This window comes from Melanotaenia boesemani, chromosome 22, assembly GCF_017639745.1.
Source record: "Melanotaenia boesemani isolate fMelBoe1 chromosome 22, fMelBoe1.pri, whole genome shotgun sequence".
NCBI classification, from domain to species: domain Eukaryota; kingdom Metazoa; phylum Chordata; class Actinopteri; order Atheriniformes; family Melanotaeniidae; genus Melanotaenia; species Melanotaenia boesemani.
Genome location: NC_055703.1, coordinates 4825546 through 4849036, shown reverse-complemented (window position 1 = coordinate 4849036; position 23491 = coordinate 4825546). Strand labels below are relative to the sequence as shown.

Genomic DNA, 23491 nt, shown 5'->3' with positions numbered 1-23491 from the left:
CTATACTCACCACCCTCCCCTCTTGCAGGCTCAGAGTCAACCTGGACCAACAGACTCAAACACAGCTTCTTCCACCTGGCTGTGAACATGTGAACACTGGAAACATGACCCCCTCCCCCCTCCACCTCTATTCTCTTCTAAACCGCCTACAGAGATGAAGTTGACAAACTGGTAAACTGATGCACAGAGAACAACCTGACCCTTAATGTAAAAGTAAATGAACAAAGGAAATCATAGTTGAGTTCAGTAGGTACAAGGAAAAGCCCTCCCCTTGAGCCAAAGGGTGGAAGCAGGGGTCTCCTATTTTAAATTAGTTGGGGACACATATTGCACACATTCTCGAACGGAGAGAAAACAAACAAACCATTATCACAAAAGCACATCGGCAGCTCTATTTTATAGACTTTTGCCTCCAGCTCTGTTATCTTCTTAAATAGGTCTTGGTAGCCATCTGTGGAGATGAAAAGCATCTTGTTGCACGTTAGCCTTGCATTAGCACCTTTGCAAGCTACTTAGCTTTAACTGAGTGCCAGGTGCAGGCTTCAGCTGTGTGTAGGCCACACACACGGAGCGCTGAAGATAAAAGAACTGTGAAAGATGTTGCGGTTTCAATCAAAAATGCTTTAGTCCCTGTAATTTATAGGTATTAAAAAACTACTGTGGTGGCTTTTTGAGTAAAAAAAAGATAAAAAAAAATATCTGCATAAAAATCAATAAAAATCAAAGAGCAAGCGCAGCAGCAAGCAAGTGTACAAGGAAGCAGGAAATAGCTCAACAGCAAACAGTGAAGGTCAACAACACACCTTCCAGTGATTCAAGAGTAATGAGAAGCACCACTCCACACAAGTTTATGACAAATATTTTGAGCTTTACTTCATTGATTTTTAGAGGTTACATAATAAACATACTGGTTACATGTGTGAAATTTGATTAAATCATCCATTCAAGCAACATGTGCATTACTCATCTGTTGGTCATTCTTTCATAAAATAAAAAGCTCACATCCTGCAGCTTTATGCTTCAAGGTACAGTGGAGACCAGGTCCACACATCGTCATTGTGATCATCATCAAAGGTCCTCAGTCCACGACAGCACAACCTTTACTCTTCTGCACTCAGGCTTGAAATGGTCTTTAATCCTGGGAAAGTTCCTCCTTCTCGTAAATCAGGCCAACTAGTGAGAGTTACCATCCAGCACCAGAGTAGTAATGATAGAAACCATATAAAGGAAAAAGTTTGTGAGGTTTGTTTTATGTTGCTCTTCCAGCACTGATCAGGTTTTGGTGCTTTTTAGGTGTCTTATGCACACTTGATAAAACTGGACCTGGATATTTACCTTTCTGACTTATATCAAGTAACACTGGTGGACAGACTTCAAGTAGAGTATGGAGTATGCATGTCTTACATCGCAAACAGGTCATCTTGTAACACCAAGTGGGGGTAAATGACACGTAAATGCCCAGAAAAAAGAAAAAAAATCTAAATGGAAATAGACAAATGCAATAATTACATTATAAATCAAAGTTAAAGAAAACACTATAACAAAAACCAAATGCTACGTGAACAGCATCTCTGGAAAAGAGTGTATATCTCCTCTCTAACAGAAAATGAAGTTAGTGCATCAGTATTACATTTTAATATCAACCACATGAAGCATGTAGTATTTAATGGCTGCAAAAAATCTGCTGTATTCCATTGATTTTTCTATTTTTCTTACTGTAGCACTGAAATACTCAGACCCCTATATAAGGTTGCGTAGTACACCAACATTAAGCTCCAAAATGTATCATGAACACTTCATCAATGCTACATTTGTTGAGGCAAACAGGGCTATCTTGTGTGTGCGTACTTGTATCAGCATCAATATCCTGCCCATGACGTGTCTTAGTGGGTGGGGCAGTTAGTTAAATCCAAAATAAAAATACACAGAAGCAAAGCCATATATCATAAATATTACTCAGTCTCGGATTATTTTGATATATGGATTTTGTTTCAGTGCTGTAGATTTATTACTACCTGCTGAGAGTTACAAGCTACCAGGTGATTTACTACTCAGGTGTAGTTGGAGGTTGTGGAAGGAAAAAGAAAGAGAAGCTGTGAAAAGGTACAAGTTCAGGCACATGACAAACGGGTCAATCCACACCTGGACCAACATATCTGAGAATGTGGTTTATAAAAACCTTACAAATCAAAGAATAATACCAGTGTCATTTAGAGTTAAAGCTTATGTGTCGCTGCTTTTTGTAGTTTGCATTGCCTGCTGTGTTTATTTTTTATATTCCTTTAAATTTTAAAGGTAAGAGAAGCCTTAATGGTTGGCACAAACAACAAAAAACACTGGTATCATCCATTAAACATGAAGGCATTGGCCATTTAAGAGAAATAAAGTGCTATTTGTGTGGAATTGATTCATTGGCCTGTAAGCCTCTCGCTTAAGGTCACAGTTTTTTGTTACATTGAGTGTCGACCATGTTGCGTGGTTACATGGTCAAGGATGGGATGCTTCGAAGGAATACACACAAGACAAGAGGAGGAAAAAAGTTGCAGTAAAGATTTACCAGATTAAGCAGAAGGAGAAGACACAAAGTAAATTACCAGCTGGAATCATGATGAGTCAAACTCTGTCAGATCAAACATTAATACCAGTCAAATTCCAGCAATACCACGTATGTCTCATCCCTTCCACATACACATTCCTTATCATTCCTGTCCAGGTGGTTAAACCCTCATTCCTCTACTATAACAGGTCAGGAAGGTGGCTGTAGACTGAGTCCAGCAGCGTCTGGCTGGCCTCCTGACTCTTGACTCCGGCAATCTCAAAGAGTTGGCCCAGTTTGTCCTCAGCTGCTGGGATCTCCTCAAGGATGTGCAGTTCTTCTGGGTTCAGGATGTGCAGCATGTCATCAAAGATGGGCTGCAGGTCACACGGGTCCAGACGCACCTGCCGGAGCACCGTGTCTTTCTTTTCTAGAGGGGGAACACAGATGGAAAGATTGATTGATAAAATTGCAATAGACTTCCTACTATCCTCTTTGCACAGGTGCTAGCTAGCCTGCTAGCCTGGGATTATTCTTTTCTTACTTCAGTCTATCAGAGTAAACAAATTAGTAGGTTTATAAAGACTTTGAAACTATGTCTGCTCGATGTGTCACTAAGCAACCGTATCCAAAGCAGCTGTTTCATGAATGTTTAACTTGTGTGTAGCTAGTTTTTGCTGCCCCTTAATGGTGAAAAGCTACATGACACATTTCTTTTTATAGAGCCAACTTTTTCATCAACAGTATTGTCTTAAATTAACTGCACCTTACAGAATCACCATAATCCATTAATCTATTGTTACATAATGTCTGTCTTTGCTCATTTGTGCAATTGATCAAACACCCCTTCAGTACATCTATGTATTAAAATAAATTACTACAAATTAATCTGTTTTCTGTTGAATGTCTTCTCTGTGCACATATAAGAAAACCAATAAAAAAGCAGAATAAAATCAAGCCAACCAAAAAAAGTTAATTTAAAAGACACACATATGGTTTGCCTCTGTTAATGATTAGCTGTAAAATCATAGTTAAAACATGCTTAGTCTCTTTTACCAGTTACAGCAGTTCACCATCAAGACTTGGAAGCTCAGGATTTTTAAAAAAGTGTATCATTTTAAAATTTCAATTTTACTTTAATGCAAATGTATTTCACACAATATTAATTACAGTTTATAGTTAACTAACATTTATCAGGTTACTAGAAAAGTTAAAATAATATCTTTTTTATTAAACCATTAACAATGTGACAGCAGTGTAGCTAATAATCCTAAAATAACTGTTTGCTTTTTTATGAAATTAACTGTTTCTGTAAATTTGATGAGAAAACACTGATTAAGTAAAATAAGTCTGTTAATGTAGGAGCAACGTCTGAAATAACCACAAGAGGGCAGTCAGCACACACACATCATTGTTTTTAAAACAGCTCCACTGATGCATTTTTCCAATAAACATGAATGAATGAATTGTCATTGCACAATTATAATATAACCACAATAAAAATAGACAAACACAAAAAGCAAGAATACTGGAAATAAGTTTTACAAAAAAATATATAATAAGCAATAAGAAGTTGCTATTATTTTTTTTTACCAGTTTTCACCACCCTCGGTTGGCGGTTCAATTCCCACTCCCTGCAGTCACCTGTCGTTGTGTCCTTGGGCAAGACACTTTATCTCTTATCTAAAAGACATGTATTACTTTGTGTCTATAGCAGGGCTACTCAGTTCGGTCCTATGAGGGTTGTAGAACTGCAGGTTTTCAATGTGTCCCTGCTCCAACACACCTGACTCAAATTTAATGGGTGAAATTCTACACAATGACACATTAATTTGCGTCAGGTGTGTTACACTTCTACACCTGACTGTAACGCTTCTAATATTTCTTGTAAAGCTCTTTGAATTGTCTTGTAATGAAATGTGCTATACAAATACACTTGTCTTACCTTAACTTAAAGGAAAAGGGCACAGTGTTATCATCTTGTGTTACTAGTCATCAACTGCGTCGTGCTCTCTGATGAAGGTGGTCTAAATGACACATAATGAATCTTTAAATAATCCCTTCTGTGTTCATGTCTCACCTTTGGTAATGAAGGAGCCATTCCTGCTGAGGGCCGAATCTTTGCTGGAGGTGGAGTCGCAGCGAAGGAGGGGCTCCGATTCGTCAGGGAAGAAGCCTTTGGTGCGGTCCATCGGCGACTGCTCCACGCCCAGGCCGCTGGCCCGGCCCACACTCCCGCTACTGCCGCTGCCCACACTGCTGGGAGACTCCAGCGGCTTGTGGATGGGACTGAGGCTTTGGCTTACATTCACTGAGGTCATCAGCTGGTTGATGTCAAACTGTAAAAGAAATGGAGACATACAGGAAAGAGGGAAAAAAGATGAGAAAAAAGGTTGCCAAATGTGGTGATGATGGAAAACTGAAAGTAGAAATAAAAATGGGGCAGCAGACCAAAGTGGATCTTTTCTCTTTTTGCTTTTCAGTCTTTGTACCCTAACACAAACCAGCTGAGCAAATTTAAGAGTAACTGTATGAGTTTATTCAGACTTTATTAAGAAACAATGATTCATGAAACATCCAAGCTTCCTCCCCCTCTGAAATGTCTTCTTTAATCCCCCTCTTCATTTTTCTCCCTCCATCCTCAGTTTCACATTTCTTTGTCTCCGTTGGTTTCCATTTCTCCCCATCTCCCTCTTTTTTACTCTCTTTCCTTTGCGTTCCCTCGTCATGCCTTAACCCCCTCTCTTCTCTTTGTGTGGAAATAAACCAGTGTTCTGAACCAGTAGCAACTGGTTTGGGGATGAGCTCATGAGAGCACTTCTTGTTTGTCACAGAATGAGCAGTGAAAAATGCTACAGGTTGCAGCAGCAGCAGAGGAAGCTGAGGAATGATGTCTTTGTTTCATAGCATGGTTTGCTGGGCTGATTCTGTCAAGACAAACATGTTTTTTCACAAACAAAGACGTGGTGACGAAGACAACTCAGCATTTCACACAACAGCCGGTGTGACAGGAACAAATGTTTCTTTACTTGGAGAGTCACAGAGGACGATAAATGCAGCAGCACCAGGGGACAGGAAGTCAAGCATCAGAAATTTAATGTGCTAACAATCTCAAACATCACCAGTTCTCAGATGCTCTGTCTAGTCTCTCAGATTCATGCAAAATTTCTACAGTTCATAATCATAAGAAGAACGTTTATTATAGATGATAAAGGGAAACAAACTTAAGAAAGCGATTACAAATCCAACCAAGACCTTATTGGAGCCAGAATCATTAAGTATTTTGCACCAGGAGTTCTTAACCTTTTTGACATTGGGGCCCAACTTTTCCAGTACAAAGAGACCCAGGGCCCATTCAAATTTTAACTGTACTGGTTTTAATTGATCTCCCTCTTGGATTAAATTATATTAAATAACTAAACCAACTCCACTCTAAGTTTAACAGCTAAAATCTTGTCAAATATATGCCATAATGCAAAGAGAACACCCCAAAACATTTGTTTATTGGGTGTATGTGAACCTGGACCAACAAGACACTTAATTTGCTAAAGATTCATTGAATAAAATTATGCTGTTAAAAGAAAAAAAAATTTAATCTCAAGTCAGGTTTATTACCTCAAAAACTACTGATTATTATATAAAAGACTACAGAGAAAAATATTAAAATTTATTAAAATGACAGAATGATGAATTAAATTAAATGAAATGAATAAAACATTCAAATTAAAGTCGTGGTTCATAAAGTTCTGGAATCTAATACGGCTGCCAACCTGTGATGCCACGATACAAAATCCAATGAGTGATTTTACTGCATCATTGGTTCATATCCAACTTTATGTCTCATTTACAGTATGCCTTTAAAACTCCAGCACCTGAAGGGTTAAATAAAAAAAAACTGATTACCTTTTGCATGCACTTTCTCATACAACTACAGGAGGCCATGCACATCCTGTGGGTTGTTGTTAGTTTTTTCAGCGATGACTGTGCAAAACACAGCTGCAGGCTGTGTAACCGAGAAGCAGAGTGATGGAGTGTTGAATCAGACAACCTGGATTGTCTGATGCAAGAGTGAAGCAGTGCCTCTAGATCCTGATGAACCCTGGTGCTGCAGAGTAAACTGACACCCAACGGCACCTTTTTTAAGGACTGCATGGAGCTTTGTTCCTGCATGCCAGCCACATAGAGCTCACAGTGCATCTGCAGAGGATGGAGCTGCAGCAGAAGAAGAACAGGACGGCTGTTCCAGAAGGCTCTCTGAGACAGAGAAGGATCCGACAGAGTTGCTGACTACCCCTGTCAGCACAACGCAAGGGCCTGCTGGGGACAGGAGCTTACCCAGCACACAGCACATTTCTATGAACACACACATCCAGCCTGAGCCAGTGAGCCTCACTGGGCAGAGCTGGCAGACTGCAGCAGTATGAAGGGCACAGGGGACAGACACACACTCTGGGAATATTTCCATTAATTATATCCAAAGTGGAGCAGCAAGGAATCTCATCCAGCTGTAGTTACTGCAGAAACAGATGAGCTGTCACTACGAAGGACCTGAGCTCAGTCTGTGACGTCGTGTTCGGTCTTTAATACAAATATCTACTGTATGACATACTAATTAGATCTGCCTCCTCCAGAATGCATCTCAACATGCTTAATGCCATACACACACAAAAACATTCAGTAGCATGTTGAAGAATCAGAACACTTTTTTTGTTCTTTTCCTCAGACATTAATGGATGTGGTTTTATTTTTACCTAATGGGTCTTTTTATGCAGGAGACTGAAAGGCTTCTAATAGAAACTGAGTCACAAACACACAGTCAGGGCAGAAATTACACTTGATTGTCCCTCATTGTGGCAGAAAGGGAGATTACTGTTGTGATGCAGCTTTTTTTTATGAAGCAGGAAGAGGAAAAGTAAATGAAAGATTTTGCTATTTTCTTTCATAACTTTTCATTTAGGAAAATCACTTAGATTCAGTTAATGTTTTTAGATGCTTCTGCTGTGGATGTTGTTTGGAGCAGCGTGAAAACAATCAGTTGGAAAGGTGGGCGTTTTGTTACCTGTGGTGACATCTCCCTTCACATCAGCTGGATGGATAAGCATGACATCGGTGTGATGTGTGTAATTTCTTGCTGAGAAAAAGCTCCCTCATTCACCTGCAATTCCTACGAGCAAATTTGTTTCTATGTTTTATGAAGATGGTGGCTTTCATTAAAATCTTTATATCATGGAATAAATCTTAGGTAAGAAAGTACGAACACTTGGGTTACTCGTATGAACATTTTGAGCATCGACATGTTTGAACAAAGTCAGTATTTGTTTTTTCTGTTGTCCAGTTCATTAAAGTATAATAATAAAACTACATTAATGTATTTGTCAGATAAAAAAAAATACTTTTGGTCATTTAGAAAAGCATTTAGCTATTTAACCCGTTAAGGTCCGACCCATTAAAAAATGGTTAGAAAAGTCAAAATTTTTTAAATATGAGGTCTTTATTTGGCCCTTTAACAAAATGTAACAAATAAAATTACATTTTTTGGGGGTGGATATTTACCATTTATTACCATGTCATATATTAACAATATTATAATATGGTTTTCTGCTTCTGGGTATCTATTAGGGGACAGAAGACAAAGCAAAGTTTGAGCAAAGTTTATACCATAAATTGAAGCAAAATGTCTCAGAAACTGTATGTGACAAATAAGTCACGTTGGGCTCTTATGGGTTAAATTAAAAAGCTAAATATTGCAGTTGGTGTTCTAAACATTATAATTTCTTTGGGGGGAAATTTAACGATTTTTTCATTCACTAAAGAAAAAAGTCGCTGTTAACACTCTTAGATTACTGTGAGGAGAAACAGAAATAAGAAGGAAGAGACAACAGCATCCATCTTCTGTCTGCTTCCAGCTCTCACAAAGCAGCAGTGATAAAAATAGAAACATCCATGACAGAGCTCAGTTTTTTCTACTGGGAATACTATTGATATAGTGATGATCCTACATGCAATCTCAGATATCACTGTTATGTAACAGACGTCCTAAATGCTTCTCATAAGTGAGTCACACTGACCTGCTGTGAAATAACTGAGAACAAACAGTTCACAGACAGATTGCGACCTTCATAAAAGACCAAATACTGAACGCCATGTTCTTATCGTTCTTTTGAAAGAAGCTTGAGAGAAAGAGTCAGTCAATATGGGGTCCAGGAGATCTCACAAAAATATTAAGTTTGTCAACAGCAAAAAACTTTTCTTCTTAGTGGAATGAAGCTTAACCAGTACACAGGTCTAAGGTATAGTGGGGCAATGACTTTACAGAACACATGGATGCTTGGTTGACTGGTCGCACAAAATTCTCCCTGGGAGTGAATGTGAGTGGTTGTTTGACTCTGTGTTGTAGGGCTGGGCAATACCGATACTAGCCCTGGTATCGATAATATTGATATCTGAATCGATCCGCCCAGTGTTGGCCCAGCGATGGATGGATGGATGGACCTTCTGCCTCACTGTTTGCTATTTATTAAGTTCTTTCAAAAAACAAAAACAAAAACAAAAAAAAAAAAAAGGGACCACATTTCATATGAAAGATGGAAGTAGCGGCTATGATCTCTTCTAGACAAAGGTTATGAAGTCTCAGATTTATTTATTATTATTATAATATTTTTATTTTTAGGTTACTTTTATTTTGGTTTAATTTATTAGTATAATCATAACAAGGATTATTTCTATAATAATAATAATAACAGTAATAACAACATTAACAATATTAACAGTAACTATTATTATTGTTATTATTATTATTATTTTTATTATTATTATTTAATTTATTTGTTATTTTTTTGTTCTTTCATCATGTGCTTCTGCTGTAAGTCAGGTCAGCACTGATCTGTAGTTTTCTGTGTATTTAAGAAACTGCAGATTTTCTAGCAAACATGAATCTTGCGCTATAACACGGGGAAGATGGTGTCATTTTCAGGCAAAAATAAATTAATTTAATATAAATATGGATCTATCCATTTTTCGAAACACTATCTTAACTTCTTTCTGCCTTCCTCACTAAACAATTTATATCTAAACAATTAACAAAATAATATCTACTATCTCATCCAGGATCAATTCTTTACTGGACATGATCTGATGATAATTAAGTAGTGATGAAAAACTACTTATAACAGGCTGATGTGATTTCATGAGAACAAGACTCTAAGTGTTGCAGTGCTGACCTTGGAGAGTTTGGTCAAGAGCACTAATTTGATACAAATCGCTGAAACGTAAGAGGAGAAGGAGAAAGAAGAGAAGCAAAGTAAAAGGTGATGACGGATCTGATGTGTCCCATCTGGCCCGTTGTGATTACAGTGTAAGGCCAATACCACGCCGCTCTCTAGGGGCCTATAGGTGAGGGTGGACACGTGAGCCGTGTACTGAAATACACACAGCCTGCTGCACGCGTGCAACATGTGCATGCTGTATGTAGAGGTTAGATAGAATGAAGATGAGACAGAGTGAGAAGGTATCAGGTTTTTGTTTTGTCCCATAAAAATAGCTTTTCTCCTATAGAAGTCATTTATAGAAGGAGGGGGGGGCGACCTGTGAGAGCAGCAGCGATATTACCCACCCACCGTTACTGATAAACAGAGCCATCAACCTTGACTTTCAGCTTAGCCAAGAAGAATCAGTCTTAATTACTGCCTTGTTGTAATGTATGCCAGCAAACCACCGAACCCGTCATCTACTCATTTTGACTAACACACCATGTTCACTATAGTGGAGCACAAAGTCATTTTAAAGGTAAATGACGGACATATGTGGATGATAAAACTGTTTTAACTCAATATTATTACTGGATTTCCTGTTCAAGTTTGTTTAATTAAAACTCAATGCGCTGTCATTATTTGGATTTTGTGTTTTTTTTTTTTGTTTTTTTTTTCCACCTGTCTTGTCCAGCATCGTTGCAAACAGAATGACTGTCTGGCTGCCGTCTGGTGCCGGGCAATTTTACTCTATCAAGCAGGGATTTATACTACATGTATAAAGTCCCTCTTGATGATATGAAAAACTTTATTAAATCAAACTCTTAATGCTGGACTCGACCGGAGGGGACAGAGAGAGAGAGAGAGAAAAGAAAGGAGAGAGAAGAGGGAGGGGAGGGAGAGGGACAGAAAGGGTGTGGGGAGTGCAGGTGGGGACTTCAGACATCATACAAAAGACCATGTAATCCATACTACTTACAACATATATATTTAAGATCATCCTAGCCAGTAGGTCATTACAGAACTAGTTGATAATAGTAACAATAATAATAATCACAATAATAATAATAATAATAATAGTAATAATAATAATAAGAGTAATAATAATAATAAGAGTAATAATAATAATAATAATAACAGAAATAATAATAAAATTTTAAGAATAATTATAAGAATAGAGAGAAAAGGTATATTGAGGAAAAAAAATATGATAATAGATATAAGTGAAACTGCTGTATTCAAGAACACGCGCAGAGAAACCTGTGTGGATGTGCTGGAGGACTCGGCTACACGGCGACGCAGAGACTATGTCAACATACCGAATATACGGAGTGGAGACGTTCAGGAAGGAGTGACCATGCAGAGTGATCATGCAGATGCCACCTCACCTGAACAGAGGCCAGAGTCAGGCCAGCGGTCCCGAGACCCAGGCCACCAGCCCCCCCGTAGGCAACAGACCCCGACCGGTCCACAGAGACGACCACTCGTCCGCCCAGGAAGACAGCAGCAGGAGACCCCAGCAGGAGCCCCCCCGCGGGCACAGGGCACCGGCCCCGGCAGGCCGAGGCCAGCAGTCCCCGACCCCCCCGAGCACCGGCCGCCCGGGACACACGGGGCAGAGGGCCCGGGCCCAGGAGCGCAGGGACACCCCCCACCCCCACAGGCCGAGGGCCAGCACGCCACCCGGGGGGACCCGGCCCGCCCAGACGGCCACCGCCAGAGGCCAGCCCCACACCCCAGTGCCCAGCCGCACACCCCGAGAACTAGTCCTGCCCCCCCCCAGACCAACACACACACAAACAAACACACACACACACTCTCCTTCCACTCCTCCATTCATCCTCCCACGCATACACCATCCATCCCTCACATACTCTTTCCTCCCACACACACACACCATCCTTCCACCGTCCATCCTCCCACACACACACCATCCTTCCACCATACATTCTCCCACACATACCCCATCTTCCCACACATACATCATCCTTCCACCATCCATCCTCCCACACATACACCATCCTCCCTCTCATACACCATACATCCACCTTCACATACCCCATCCTCCCACACACACACACACTATCCTTCCACTACCCATCCTCCCACACATACACCATTCTCCTACCCATACACCATCCTCCCTCTCATACACCATCCATCCTCCCACACACACACCATCCTTCCGCCATCCATCCTCCCACACATACCCCATCCTCCCACACATACATCATCCTTCCACCATTCATCCTCCCACACATACCCCATCCTCCCACACACACACACACTATCCTTCCACTACCCATCCTCACACCATTCTCCTACCCATACACCATCCTCCCTCACATACACCTTCCTCCCACACAAACACCATCCTTTCACCATCATCCTTATGTCCCGGGGGGACAGCCTCAGCCAGGAGGAGAGGAGACATGAGCCAGCCCCCCCCCCCCCCCCCCCCCCCACATCGCCCCAGCCCCCCACTCCCCACCCCCAAAACAGCACCTTCCCCCCAGGGCCAGCAGCCAGAATCCCTCGGGACAGCCCGCCCACGCCCCGGGCCAATGCGACAGGCCACCCGGTTATTTGGATTTTGGCTGAGTCATTGTTGCATCTGTTCTTTGGTCCAGGATGAGTTTTTGTGTAGCTTCCTTCTGATTAATACCTGTTATTAACACACCTGGTCCTTGTTTACTGTTTGCTACACTGGTTCCTGATTTGTAATTACTCCCCCTGTATAAATACTCCATTGTTCCTTTTGTTGATCAGCAGATCCTCATCTATCCTATATCTGTATGTCTTCCCAGCTTTTCTTTGTCAGGATTTAGATTATTTTGGTTTGGCTCAAGTACCCTGTTATCCTGTCACTCAGGTACTTTTAATAGATCAATCCTGGCCCCTACATTTGTCTGCCTCCTGCCCCGTTGGGATCTACTAGTGATAAGATCAGAATTCATGAAGCCTTGAAACCTTTCAGCCAGTTAGTTCATAAAAAGGTTAATATCCGGATGCATCCTGTATACACAAACACCTGATGCTGGTCAAAGACTGCAACTGTGTTCATAGTCATTTCAAGTGTATGGGCTCATTTATGTTCCCTTTATGTACATTAATAGGTAAGTCCATGTCAAAGGTTGTTAAACTTTTAAACCTCCCATCTCCTTTACATTGGCATGGTTGCTACATAATACATCCACTAGAGGGCAGTGCAGAGTTAAGAGCTCCCTTCTGAGTTCTGCATAAATATGTCAGTGAAGGAGATCATGTGAATGTACCTCCTCAGAGGCAGCACAGCAGACACCAACCATTAAATATGTTGCAGCTTTTTTTCATCATTGCTCCTCTAGTTGGCCACATGTGAGCTACACTACTCAACACTGCCCCAACAATTTCCAGAGGTACTCGTTGGAGTAAAGATCCTGAAGCTATCTGAGAACAGACCAAAATACACGTGAAATGCAGGCAGAGGACGAAGAGAAGGCTCCATCGCTATACAGCCTTAACACTGAGCTTAAATAAGTTGTTCTCTCAAAGCTGCCTTGCCACAGGCATGGGACTAATGAACCAAAATACGAATAAGAAATAAATTCATTCTTTTCTCTTGTGAGCACAAGATGACCCATTCAAACCATGTGTTTTTGTCTCCCCTCATTAATGAGCTTGTTTGTAATTAGTGTGCATCAGCGTTTCTTAGCTGAGACATCAGTAGATGGTGGTAGTACTCAGTCATTCAATAACGACAGGGAGACAGTTATATTTTAATTTGGAAAAGGACGAGGAAGTGAGTGTGCTTGTGCAAATGATTAGAGGGACACTTGACTCATTTTTATTAAAAACGGTTTGTCATTGGAGGAGATTTCTTGGGCTTTATTTCTGTCAATACATCGCACCAACATTCAAAGCACTTCCATCTACACTAAATGAGCCTTGTTTCAATATTATTCAGCATTTAGCCTTGAGACTGAGTTCTAATGAAATCCTACTGCTGGTCCAGCATCATAAGTTCAAACTCCTCATCTCCTTCATAATTTGAAAGATCCATATCTGAATCTGAAGCCTAAAAAGTACCATACGTGCTTTCTAAATCCTGACATTGTAATGAACAAGAAAGCTTATAATATAGGTAAATCAATTTCATAACATCTGACCTTATCTCCTTTTATAAAATATGCATGCTCCTGTGCCACCCATTTTCAAAGGAAATAAAGAGGAAATTTCCAGAATTCAAACCTCTTACATGAGATATTACAATAATGGTTCGGATGTCTTCCTTACTATCCAGCGGAAACTGATATAGCTTCTTAAAAGAGTATGGAAACACAGGAAAGCAGTCATCGGGCCTTAATGGAGCTCAAGTGAAAATAACGACATAATTAAATGTTCTACATTAGCCAGAAAGGAACATTCCTGTTTATTTTTTTTATAGCTATGCACTCATTTCCCATGTCATAGTATAAATAAATGGGACCTCTGGTCTCTCCTCAGTCTCTGATGTCCTTCCTTCTGGCCTCAAACAGAGACAAACATCACGTAAAGTCATCCCACTTTCTTTACTAATGCCCTCATCCCAACAAGTAATTTTCCAAACTTTGCAACAAAGTCTGCAATTAGTGTTAAAACATCAGTTCCTCATCTCAAAGTAGGCTGCTGCTTTAATGCAAGGAATGAAGCTAAACCTCAGGGACTGGCTTCAGAGAGACACCAGAAAGCTTTCATTCCAGATTAGATGTCAGTGGAAAAACATGCAAAGAACAGCATGTGCAACAGTGCGTCCCATTGATGCTGACAAATCTGCTGGTGGGAAAGATGGGGTGACGGGAAAGGTCACAGATATTTTCCAAGCAGAATGTCTCATGCACAGATTCCATGTAGCTTACCTGTGGGTTGTCCTCCATGACGCAGCGGATTTTCTCCACAACGTCAATGCGGCGCTGCCGATGCAGAGCGTTGATCAGCTTGGCCAGGTTGGCATCGCTGTCCCGGATGGTCCAGTGCTGCAGTGCGGCATACGCACGCTCGGGATCGGATGAGTAGCCATTGGAAAAGGCAGCCACCTCGCGTTCTGTGGCATTGGCCAGCGACTGATACATGTCGATCCACTGGGTGCCCACCTGGGCTGCCACAAGCTTTAGGATATCCACCCCTGTGCACAGAAACACAAAGACAGAGTTAGAGAATACCAATTTAAATTCGTAACCAGGGTTTGAATTACAGGGGAGCTCGGCTCCCCTGAAAGGCACAGGAGCTCCCCTAAAGACATTCAGCTGATACTTTGAGGGGGAGCCCAAAAAATAGTTCACTTTCCGCTTACATTTAATTTTTCAAAAAGGTTCCTGATGTGTCTTGAAAACAATAGAATTCATTAGTCAGCTGTGTGGTTTCTTTCTTTCTTTAATTTAATTAATTAAATCCTCCAAATGTGATCCAGAACAGTGGACAGCAGCATTTTTTGTTTGTAGCACGCTGTGAGCATCCGTAAAAAAAAAAAAAAAAGACTTTATATGCTTTCTTTTGTGGTTGTCAAAAAAACTTTCCATCCCTGTTTTTGATAAACACGCTACGTGCACTAATATATATGCGTGTGCATCAAGGTTCATGCCCGACAAAAGCTCCCCTAAAAGCTCCGGTTTAATTCAAGCCCTGTTGGTAACCATCAATCAACCGTTGTACAGGACGCAGCAACCCACCCGCCTGCCCAATGCAACTCCTATATACTTAACAAACTCTTGTAATTTATGGAATATATTTATAAATAAGCAGCTTTCTTTTTCTCTTGTGCTGTTTAATCCACCTCTTTTTTGGTTCATCATATTTTAGTACGTGCAGCTAAATCAATCAAAACATAAGTCAAATGAGTTTTTATGCTTTCAGACTGTTTAAACCAGTGTGTAAATCTCTTTCATATGGTGGCTTTGAATGGCTACTCAACCATATGAAACTCATTCAATTGGTCAAGAATTGTGTAATGTCTTCTGTGGATCTGAGGGACCTTTGTCAAGCCTGGGAAACCCAGCCGAGTGACATCACTCCACCTCAGCTTGGGCTTGGAAACAATGAAGGATTTTACACATGCAGGGACACTAAGCAGGCTTGTCAGTGTGAAAATGACTTACATTATGTAAACATTGGAGCTTTGAAGAAATGTCAAGTCATCTGAAACTGAGTTACATAAGTTGGACCAGTTTGGGAAACTAATAGTCTAAAATGAATACGTCCACTGCAGTCCTGACCAATTACATCCATTGGATTGTTTTTATTCATTCAACTTTTTATTTACCTTTCAGGTTGAGCTTTTCACTTTCCCAACACTGATTTAAAAAAATACTAAACTAATAGCATCAACAGCTGCTTGTATTAATTGGTATGTAGATGGAGTGGTGGTCGAGCCACCTAAATACCAATACATGAGTGGTGAACCTGTTCTTGATTGCTGGAAAATGTCTAATCTGGGTGTTGTTTTTGACTAGTTGAGGTTATGGAAAATGGGCTATTGATTCAACAAAAAGGAATTGAGGAAAGTGGCTAACAAACCTTTTGTTGGAATCAAAAGGAGCTTGTGAGAAGCTGAACGCGTGTTCAGTGTTATGCATACTTCAAACTGTAAGTTCATATTTTTAAGTTAAAATCCCAAGCCAAATCACAATCGGTCAGAAAAATCGCAATTAGATTTTTTCCCATATAATTCAGGCCTACCTAACCTGCACCCTGAACACCTACCTGGTGAAGAAAGCCCAACAAAGGCTTTGCTTCCTCAGGAAGTTAAAGCAAGCAGGACTCTTCTCTCAGCTGCTCGCAAATGTCTACAGAGCCACAACAAAGAGCATCCTTTGTCTCAGCATCACAGCGTAGTTTGGCAACTGCAGAACACAGGAGAGGAAGGACTTGACCCGAGTGGCTACAACAGCCTAGGGGATTGTGGGATGCCCTCTTCCAGATCTGGCTTCAATATACAGAAGCAGGCCAGACACATTGCTGCATATCTGGCCAGCAGTTTGTACCGTATCCCTCTGGGAACATAAAAACTCACACCACCAGACTCAAAGTCAGCTTCTTCCGCAGAGCTGTGAAGTCCATCTCTCCACCCACAAGCTCACAAGAACCTGTTTAACATGTCTATAGTGTGAGAGTTGGCACTGTTCTGCATTCTCATTTCTTACATGATTCTGGTTCTTTATAGTGTGTATATTTCATATATTCTCTTTGATACCAAAAGCTACCAAATGCATTTTTTATGTGTATGTATTATGACAATAAAGAGCTCTTGACTGTGTCCAGGATGTTTGTCAAGTGTAGTTGTAAATGTGCTTCATGAACCAACTTGACCTGGCTCAGCTGACATCTCTACAGCACTAGAAGGCGACACAAACATCTGTTATGGTTGCATGTTTTTTGTTCTGACCTACAACGTAACACCGTAACCTGTTGACATCTTTGACTCTGCTCTACTTGTTTTCTACCTCCTGGCAGTTTTAGGACTCGTAGCATCAAGGTTTGACCTTTGAGGAAAGCTGAAGATTGCAGCCAAGTATAAATGACCTGAATGGGTTTTATTTAGTCACCCAATCTTTAATAGCGAGTCACAGCTGTGCAGACAGCTGTCAGAGTTGCACCCCAAGCTGGGAAGATGCTGTGGGATTACAGTTTAGCTGAGGTGCTGTAATACTCTATCGTAATACACAGCCTCTCTTCATGGCAAACACACATCATAACTGGACATCTTACTTGCTATCAGTACTGATTTTTCATGAGTATGTTTCCATCCAAACATCCTGCTGCTTGTTCAGACCCTCCCTGCTGCACTTCCTCCCTCACTGTTATGTGACTTGACAAAGATTCAGCTGGAAACATAAACGCCGGCTCATCCGTGAGGCAAAAACACAAAAGCGCCCTTGTTTTGTTTGACACGGAAAAGGCAGCAGTAGGTTTGTCTGTGTGTGTCCAGGTTTTTATTTGTTTCTTGAAGTCACACTGTGTGTTCAAGTAATAAATTAAAATATTTGTAACTGAAGAATTAGGTCATGAGGCCTAACCTAATTTAATTATGTGAAAAACGCCTTGTGCTTCATTTCTGTGTTTCAAGAAAAAGATGACTGTCTTTTTCTCCAGAGTCTACAGTCTAAGGACTCAACATGTTCATAAGAAGCGTCTTACGACTTGACACATCATGAGAATAAACTTTCACAGTAAATGTCTAAACAGGAGAGGATCTGAAATAGAGATTCTTTTTTTTTCTTTTGCAAAATGGTTCCATGTTGAACTTTATTTTTAAAAAAGTGGACCATTAACCAATGGCAAACATTAAAACATGCTCAAATTTGAGCAATGATTGTTGTAAATGTGCACAAACCCCATTCTTAGAGTTATAATACATCATCTTGATCACTGACCACTTTATTAGGTCCACCTGTTTAGTTGGTCAGCCAGTCACACGACAGCAACTCAGTATCTTTAGTCATGTAGACATGGTGAAGAAGATTTGAAGTTCAAACTAAGCATCAGAATGAGGAAGAAAGGAGATTTAAGTGGCCTTGTTGTGGGTATGAGTGTTTCAGAAACTGCTGATCTACTGGGATTTAAACACACAACCATCTCTAGGGTTTACAGAGAATGGTCTGAAGAAGAGAAAATATCCAGTGAGCAGCAGTTGTCTGGACCAGAATGTCTTGTTGATGTCAAAGGTCAAAGGAGAATAGGCAGACTGGTTAGAGATGGTAGAAAGGTATCACTGGTTCCAACCAAGCTATGTAGAATAACGTCTCTTTCTCCGGTTTCTCCAGCAGCACTTTAAGCAAATACCCAACTATTTTTATTTCTGTTTGCATAGTCCATATTGCAAACCCAAGCCCACTTGCATTTACACACCTCAGTACTAGAAAAGACTGGCCACAATTTTTTAACGTCCATAAACCTCACAGCCCCATGACAAGACAAAAAAATACAAAGGTACTCACTTCAAAGTGCTTTGTATTTCACCCACAAACAGATATTAGCTTTAAGAGAAAGGAAGGCCAAGAATAGCCACAGAAATGATGCAGAACTCTACCAAATATTTGGCTTTTTCGTCCAAGTGTTGGAATTCTCAAACAAGTATGGGGACATTAGTTGCCATATTCACACACAGCTGAAAGATGGAGCCAAGGCCAATAGCTTTCTTGTGATCACACGTTGATACAAGGTCTGCTGGACAAAAAAAAATCGCATCTTCTGATACCTTTCATCTAAAAACTACTACACCTGATGTTCTATCATGACAATGACCATGACCCTTGTCGCTAAAGAACTCCTGATGGAAAAGATAACAGTGGAACAGTTTATCATGCTAATATTAAATTAGATTATTTTCTATAAGACACCATTGCACATCTGCCAGGTGCTCATACACCTTGTAGAAATATCTAAGAATTCTTCTTCTTGTGATGCTCCTTTCAAGTGATTCCTATTTAGGCATTTCAGACCTATTTAATTCATTCAAAGCACATTTTACCCAATGAAGCTTCTTGTATTACAGGCTATGACACTGCAGAGCATCCATGCTGAATTATTTACTCCACTTTTGAAAAGCATCAGGTTGATCCCTGATTACTGTCCACAGCAGCAAACATGCTAAGTGCACAAATCCAGGATGATTCGGTCGGGGAGGATCAGAGAGATTAAACAGATGTAAGCCAGTCGTAGTAATACATGACTTGACATATATATATGAAAGCAGTCACGTGGACATAACTATCACAAGCTGAGAGGCGATTCTACAGACATGTGAAGTCCACACACATGTTTACAGAGGACCTCTGACATGCCTTACACACACCATGTCATACTCCAACTGAAATCCAAAACTTTTGTCTCAGCTTAACCCTTAACCTAAATCCTAAGGCGAAACTAACCTAAACAACAAGCCGTGCCCTATCTCACCCAAAATGGGAAGCCTAATCCTAAAAATCCAGCTTCATTTGACCTAATTTTGCTGCACTAAAACACACTAAATGGACACATACAGTAAATCTCCTACTTCTGCTAAAGATGCATAAACTCGCGTGATCCTGCAGAAAGCCAGAGGAGCTCGCGTGCCGGCCTTCAGGGCCGAGAGCTTGTCAAGTCTCATCCACCTCGCTGCCTATGACACAGCTACAGAAGAGAAATCCCTCTGCTCTGCATGCATCACTGCCGCAGCAAGCTGGACACATTTAAATGACCCATATAAGTCTTGTGATGACTCAGTATCTCAGTATGTCAGTATGTGGATGTGTTTAAGTGCTTGCTGGGGGAGGCAGTATAATCAGGTTTATTTATGGGTAAGAATTTGTGCTGCATAGCTTTAAGTCATCAAGAAAGTGATATATGGCTGCCTGGATGGGACAAAGCAAACCATTACAAGGTGTGTCATATTTTGATGTAAAACAGCAAACAATGACAGAACTATTCTTTATATTTGGTGCATTGCCAAATAACAATTGCAATGTCCTGTCACTGACTCAAAGTCCTCTGAAAATGATTCCATCCTACTTAGAAATGCTGGAAGTGATGACCTTTGTTGTTGTTAGGGATCTAAATGACAGTTTTGATGCCATAATTGGATTCAGGAGCTAATTTGGAGATCAATGTATTGTTAATTCCCCTAGTTGTTGCTCTCATTTCTTATCTGGGCTTGTAATGAAAATTTCAAACTCTGACAATTGTTTCAACATAAAAGCCAACAATTGAGTACTGACCAGGGACCCAGCATGAGCCATGCTCGATCGCCAACTAAAAACCCAGCTCATCTTAATTTTTTCAATCTGTCTTAAAAATTTAGGTTAGAGAACCTGATCACATAAAGAACAAACAGAGCAAAAAACAAGGAACAGACCAAAACGCAATCTTTTTTTATCTGATCAGCAACCGCTTCACTTTGTCTATCCTGATTTCTATCAATGGACATTAGGTGTAAGCAATCATCCAAAAACATGTAAAATAAACAGCAGGCATAGTCCCTCCAAAGCCAAATCCCAGATCTTCATGGCAGCATCCAGATACCACGAGGAAGTGTTTCAATGTGACTTCGATCACAGAGAAATCCCCAGGTATGAATAAGGGAATCCATTTTCCTTTCTCTTCCTCTCTGCTGCCTTTCCAGGTTACTATGGAAACACAGGTTTAATTTTTCCAAGTCACGTCTTCGAGCTCTTCCTGAGATAAAATTGAGACTAGAAGGGATGCAGAAACATTGTAGGTGATTGTTACATCCTCCAGGTATTTGCCAATTGGAAAGCATCTTGCAAAAATGAGGGATACTGAACGGTGGCTGACTGTCTTGTGTGAACTTGTGTGCAAGAATTACTGACATCTAGTGCTGAAGATGGGCATAGAAATTACTGCCAGTTGTGAATGGATGGTGGCCATCAGTGGCCACTATCCATTCACAACTGGCAGTACACAATGGTCACAGTGACTGTACTACAGGTAAATACTTCAACATTGTGTACTCTTCTTCTATGGTCCTTTTAAAGCATTATTTTTTTCCCCAAACAGTGCTCTAGTTCCTATCAAATTAAGATGGTGCTGCAGTTTTAAAGTTCAGAGGGTTCTCATGTCACACAGAGTTGTTATTCAGGGACACAATGGTGGCACAAAATGGCAGCTACCAAGTATGTGGTTCCACAGCAAGTAGATATAAATGGCTCATTCTAAGAGAATAAAATCAAGACAGTTATTTTAGTAAAGTGATCACATACTAATAGAAGTACAGTTTTTATCATATATTCCATTTTGTCCATTATTGCCCTTTGGTTTTTAACTAGTCGGATCAGCAGACTGCTATTGGTGGAGCCAGTTTTTTTTTTTTTTTTTTTTTTTTTTTTTTTTCACCTGTCTTGTCCAGCATCGTTGCAAACAGAATGAATGTCTGGCTGCCGTCTGATGCCGGGCAATTTTACTCTATCAAGCAGGGATTTATACTACATGTATAAAGTCCCTCTTGATGATATGAAAAACTTTATTAAATCAAACTCTTAATGCTGGACTCAACCGGAGGGGACAGAGAGAGAGAGAGAGAAAAGAAAGGAGAGAGAAGAGGGAGGGGAGGGAGAGGGACAGAAAGGGTGTGGGGAGTGCAGGTGGGGACTTCAGACATCATGCAAAAGACCATGTAATCCATACTACTTACAACATATATAGCTAAGATCATCCTAGCCAGTAGGTCATTACACAGCTAGTTGATAATAGTAACAATAATAATAATCACAATAATAATAATAATAATAATAATAATAATAATAATAATAATAATAATAATAGTAATAATAATAATAAGAGTAATAATAACAATAATAATAACAGAAATAATAATAAAATTTTAAGAATAATTATAAGAATAGAGAGAAAAGGTATATTGAGGAAAAAAAATATGATAATAGATATAAGTGAAACTGCTGTATTCAAGAACACGCGCAGAGAAACCTGTGTGGATGTGCTGGAGGACTCGGCTACACGGCGACGCAGAGACTATGTCAACATACCGAATATACGGAGTGGAGACGTTCAGGAAGGAGTGACCATGCAGAGTGATCATGCAGATGCCACCTCACCTGAACAGAGGCCAGAGTCAGGCCAGCGGTCCCGAGACCCAGGCCACCAGCCCCCCCGTAGGCAACAGACCCCGACCGGTCCACAGAGACGACCACTCGTCCGCCCAGGAAGACAGCAGCAGGAGACCCCAGCAGGAGCCCCCCCGCGGGCACAGGGCACCGGCCCCGGCAGGCCGAGGCCAGCAGTCCCCGACCCCCCCCGAGCACCGGCCGCCCGGGACAGACGGGGCAGAGGGCCCGGGCCCAGGAGCGCAGGGACACCCCCCACCCCCACGGGCCGAGGGCCAGCACGCCACCCGGGGGGACCCGGCCCGCCCAGACGGCCACCGCCAGAGGCCAGCCCCACACCCCAGTGCCCAGCCGCACACCCCGAGAACTAGTCCTGCCCCCCCCAGACCAACACACACACACACACTCTCCTTCCACTCCTCCATTCATCCTCCCACGCATACACCATCCATCCCTCACATACTCTTTCCTCCCACACACACACACCATCCTTCCACCGTCCATCCTCCCACACACACACCATCCTTCCACCATACATTCTCCCACACATACCCCATCTTCCCACACATACATCATCCTTCCACCATCCATCCTCCCACACATACACCATCCTCCCTCTCATACACCATACATCCACCTTCACATACCCCATCCTCCCACACACACACACACTATCCTTCCACTACCCATCCTCCCACACATACACCATTCTCCCACACATACACCATCCTCCCTCTTCTACACCATACATCCACCTTCACATACCCCATCCTCCCACACACACACACACTATCCTTCCACTACCCATCCTCCCACACATACACCATTCTCCTACACATACACCATCCTCCCTCTCATACACCATCCATCCTCCCACACACACACCATCCTTCCACCATTCATCCTCCCACACATACCCCATCCTCCCACACACACACACACACACACTATCCTTCCACTACCCATCCTCACACCATTCTCCTACCCATACACCATCCTCCCTCACATACACCTTCCTCCCACACAAACACCATCCTTTCACCATCATCCTCCCGCCACCTTATGTCCCGGGGGGACAGCCTCAGCCAGGAGGCGAGGAGACATGAGCCAGGCCCCCACCCCCCCCACATCGCCCC

General features: G+C 41.4%; 1 protein-coding gene across 1 annotated transcript in view; it reads right to left on the bottom strand.

Moving 5' to 3' along the window:
• Positions 1-847: 847 nt before the first annotated feature.
• The window catches only part of tnfrsf21 (tumor necrosis factor receptor superfamily, member 21), a 53584-nt gene continuing 30940 nt past the window's right edge, over positions 848-23491 (bottom strand). Inside the window, exons 4-6 of the mRNA XM_041976286.1 lie at positions 14661-14926; positions 4617-4875; positions 848-2966 (exon numbers count right to left, since the gene is read on the bottom strand). Of these exons, the coding sequence (XP_041832220.1) occupies positions 2737-2966; positions 4617-4875; positions 14661-14926 (755 nt within the window). The 3' untranslated portion in view covers positions 848-2736. The remainder of the gene's footprint in view (positions 2967-4616; positions 4876-14660; positions 14927-23491) is intronic.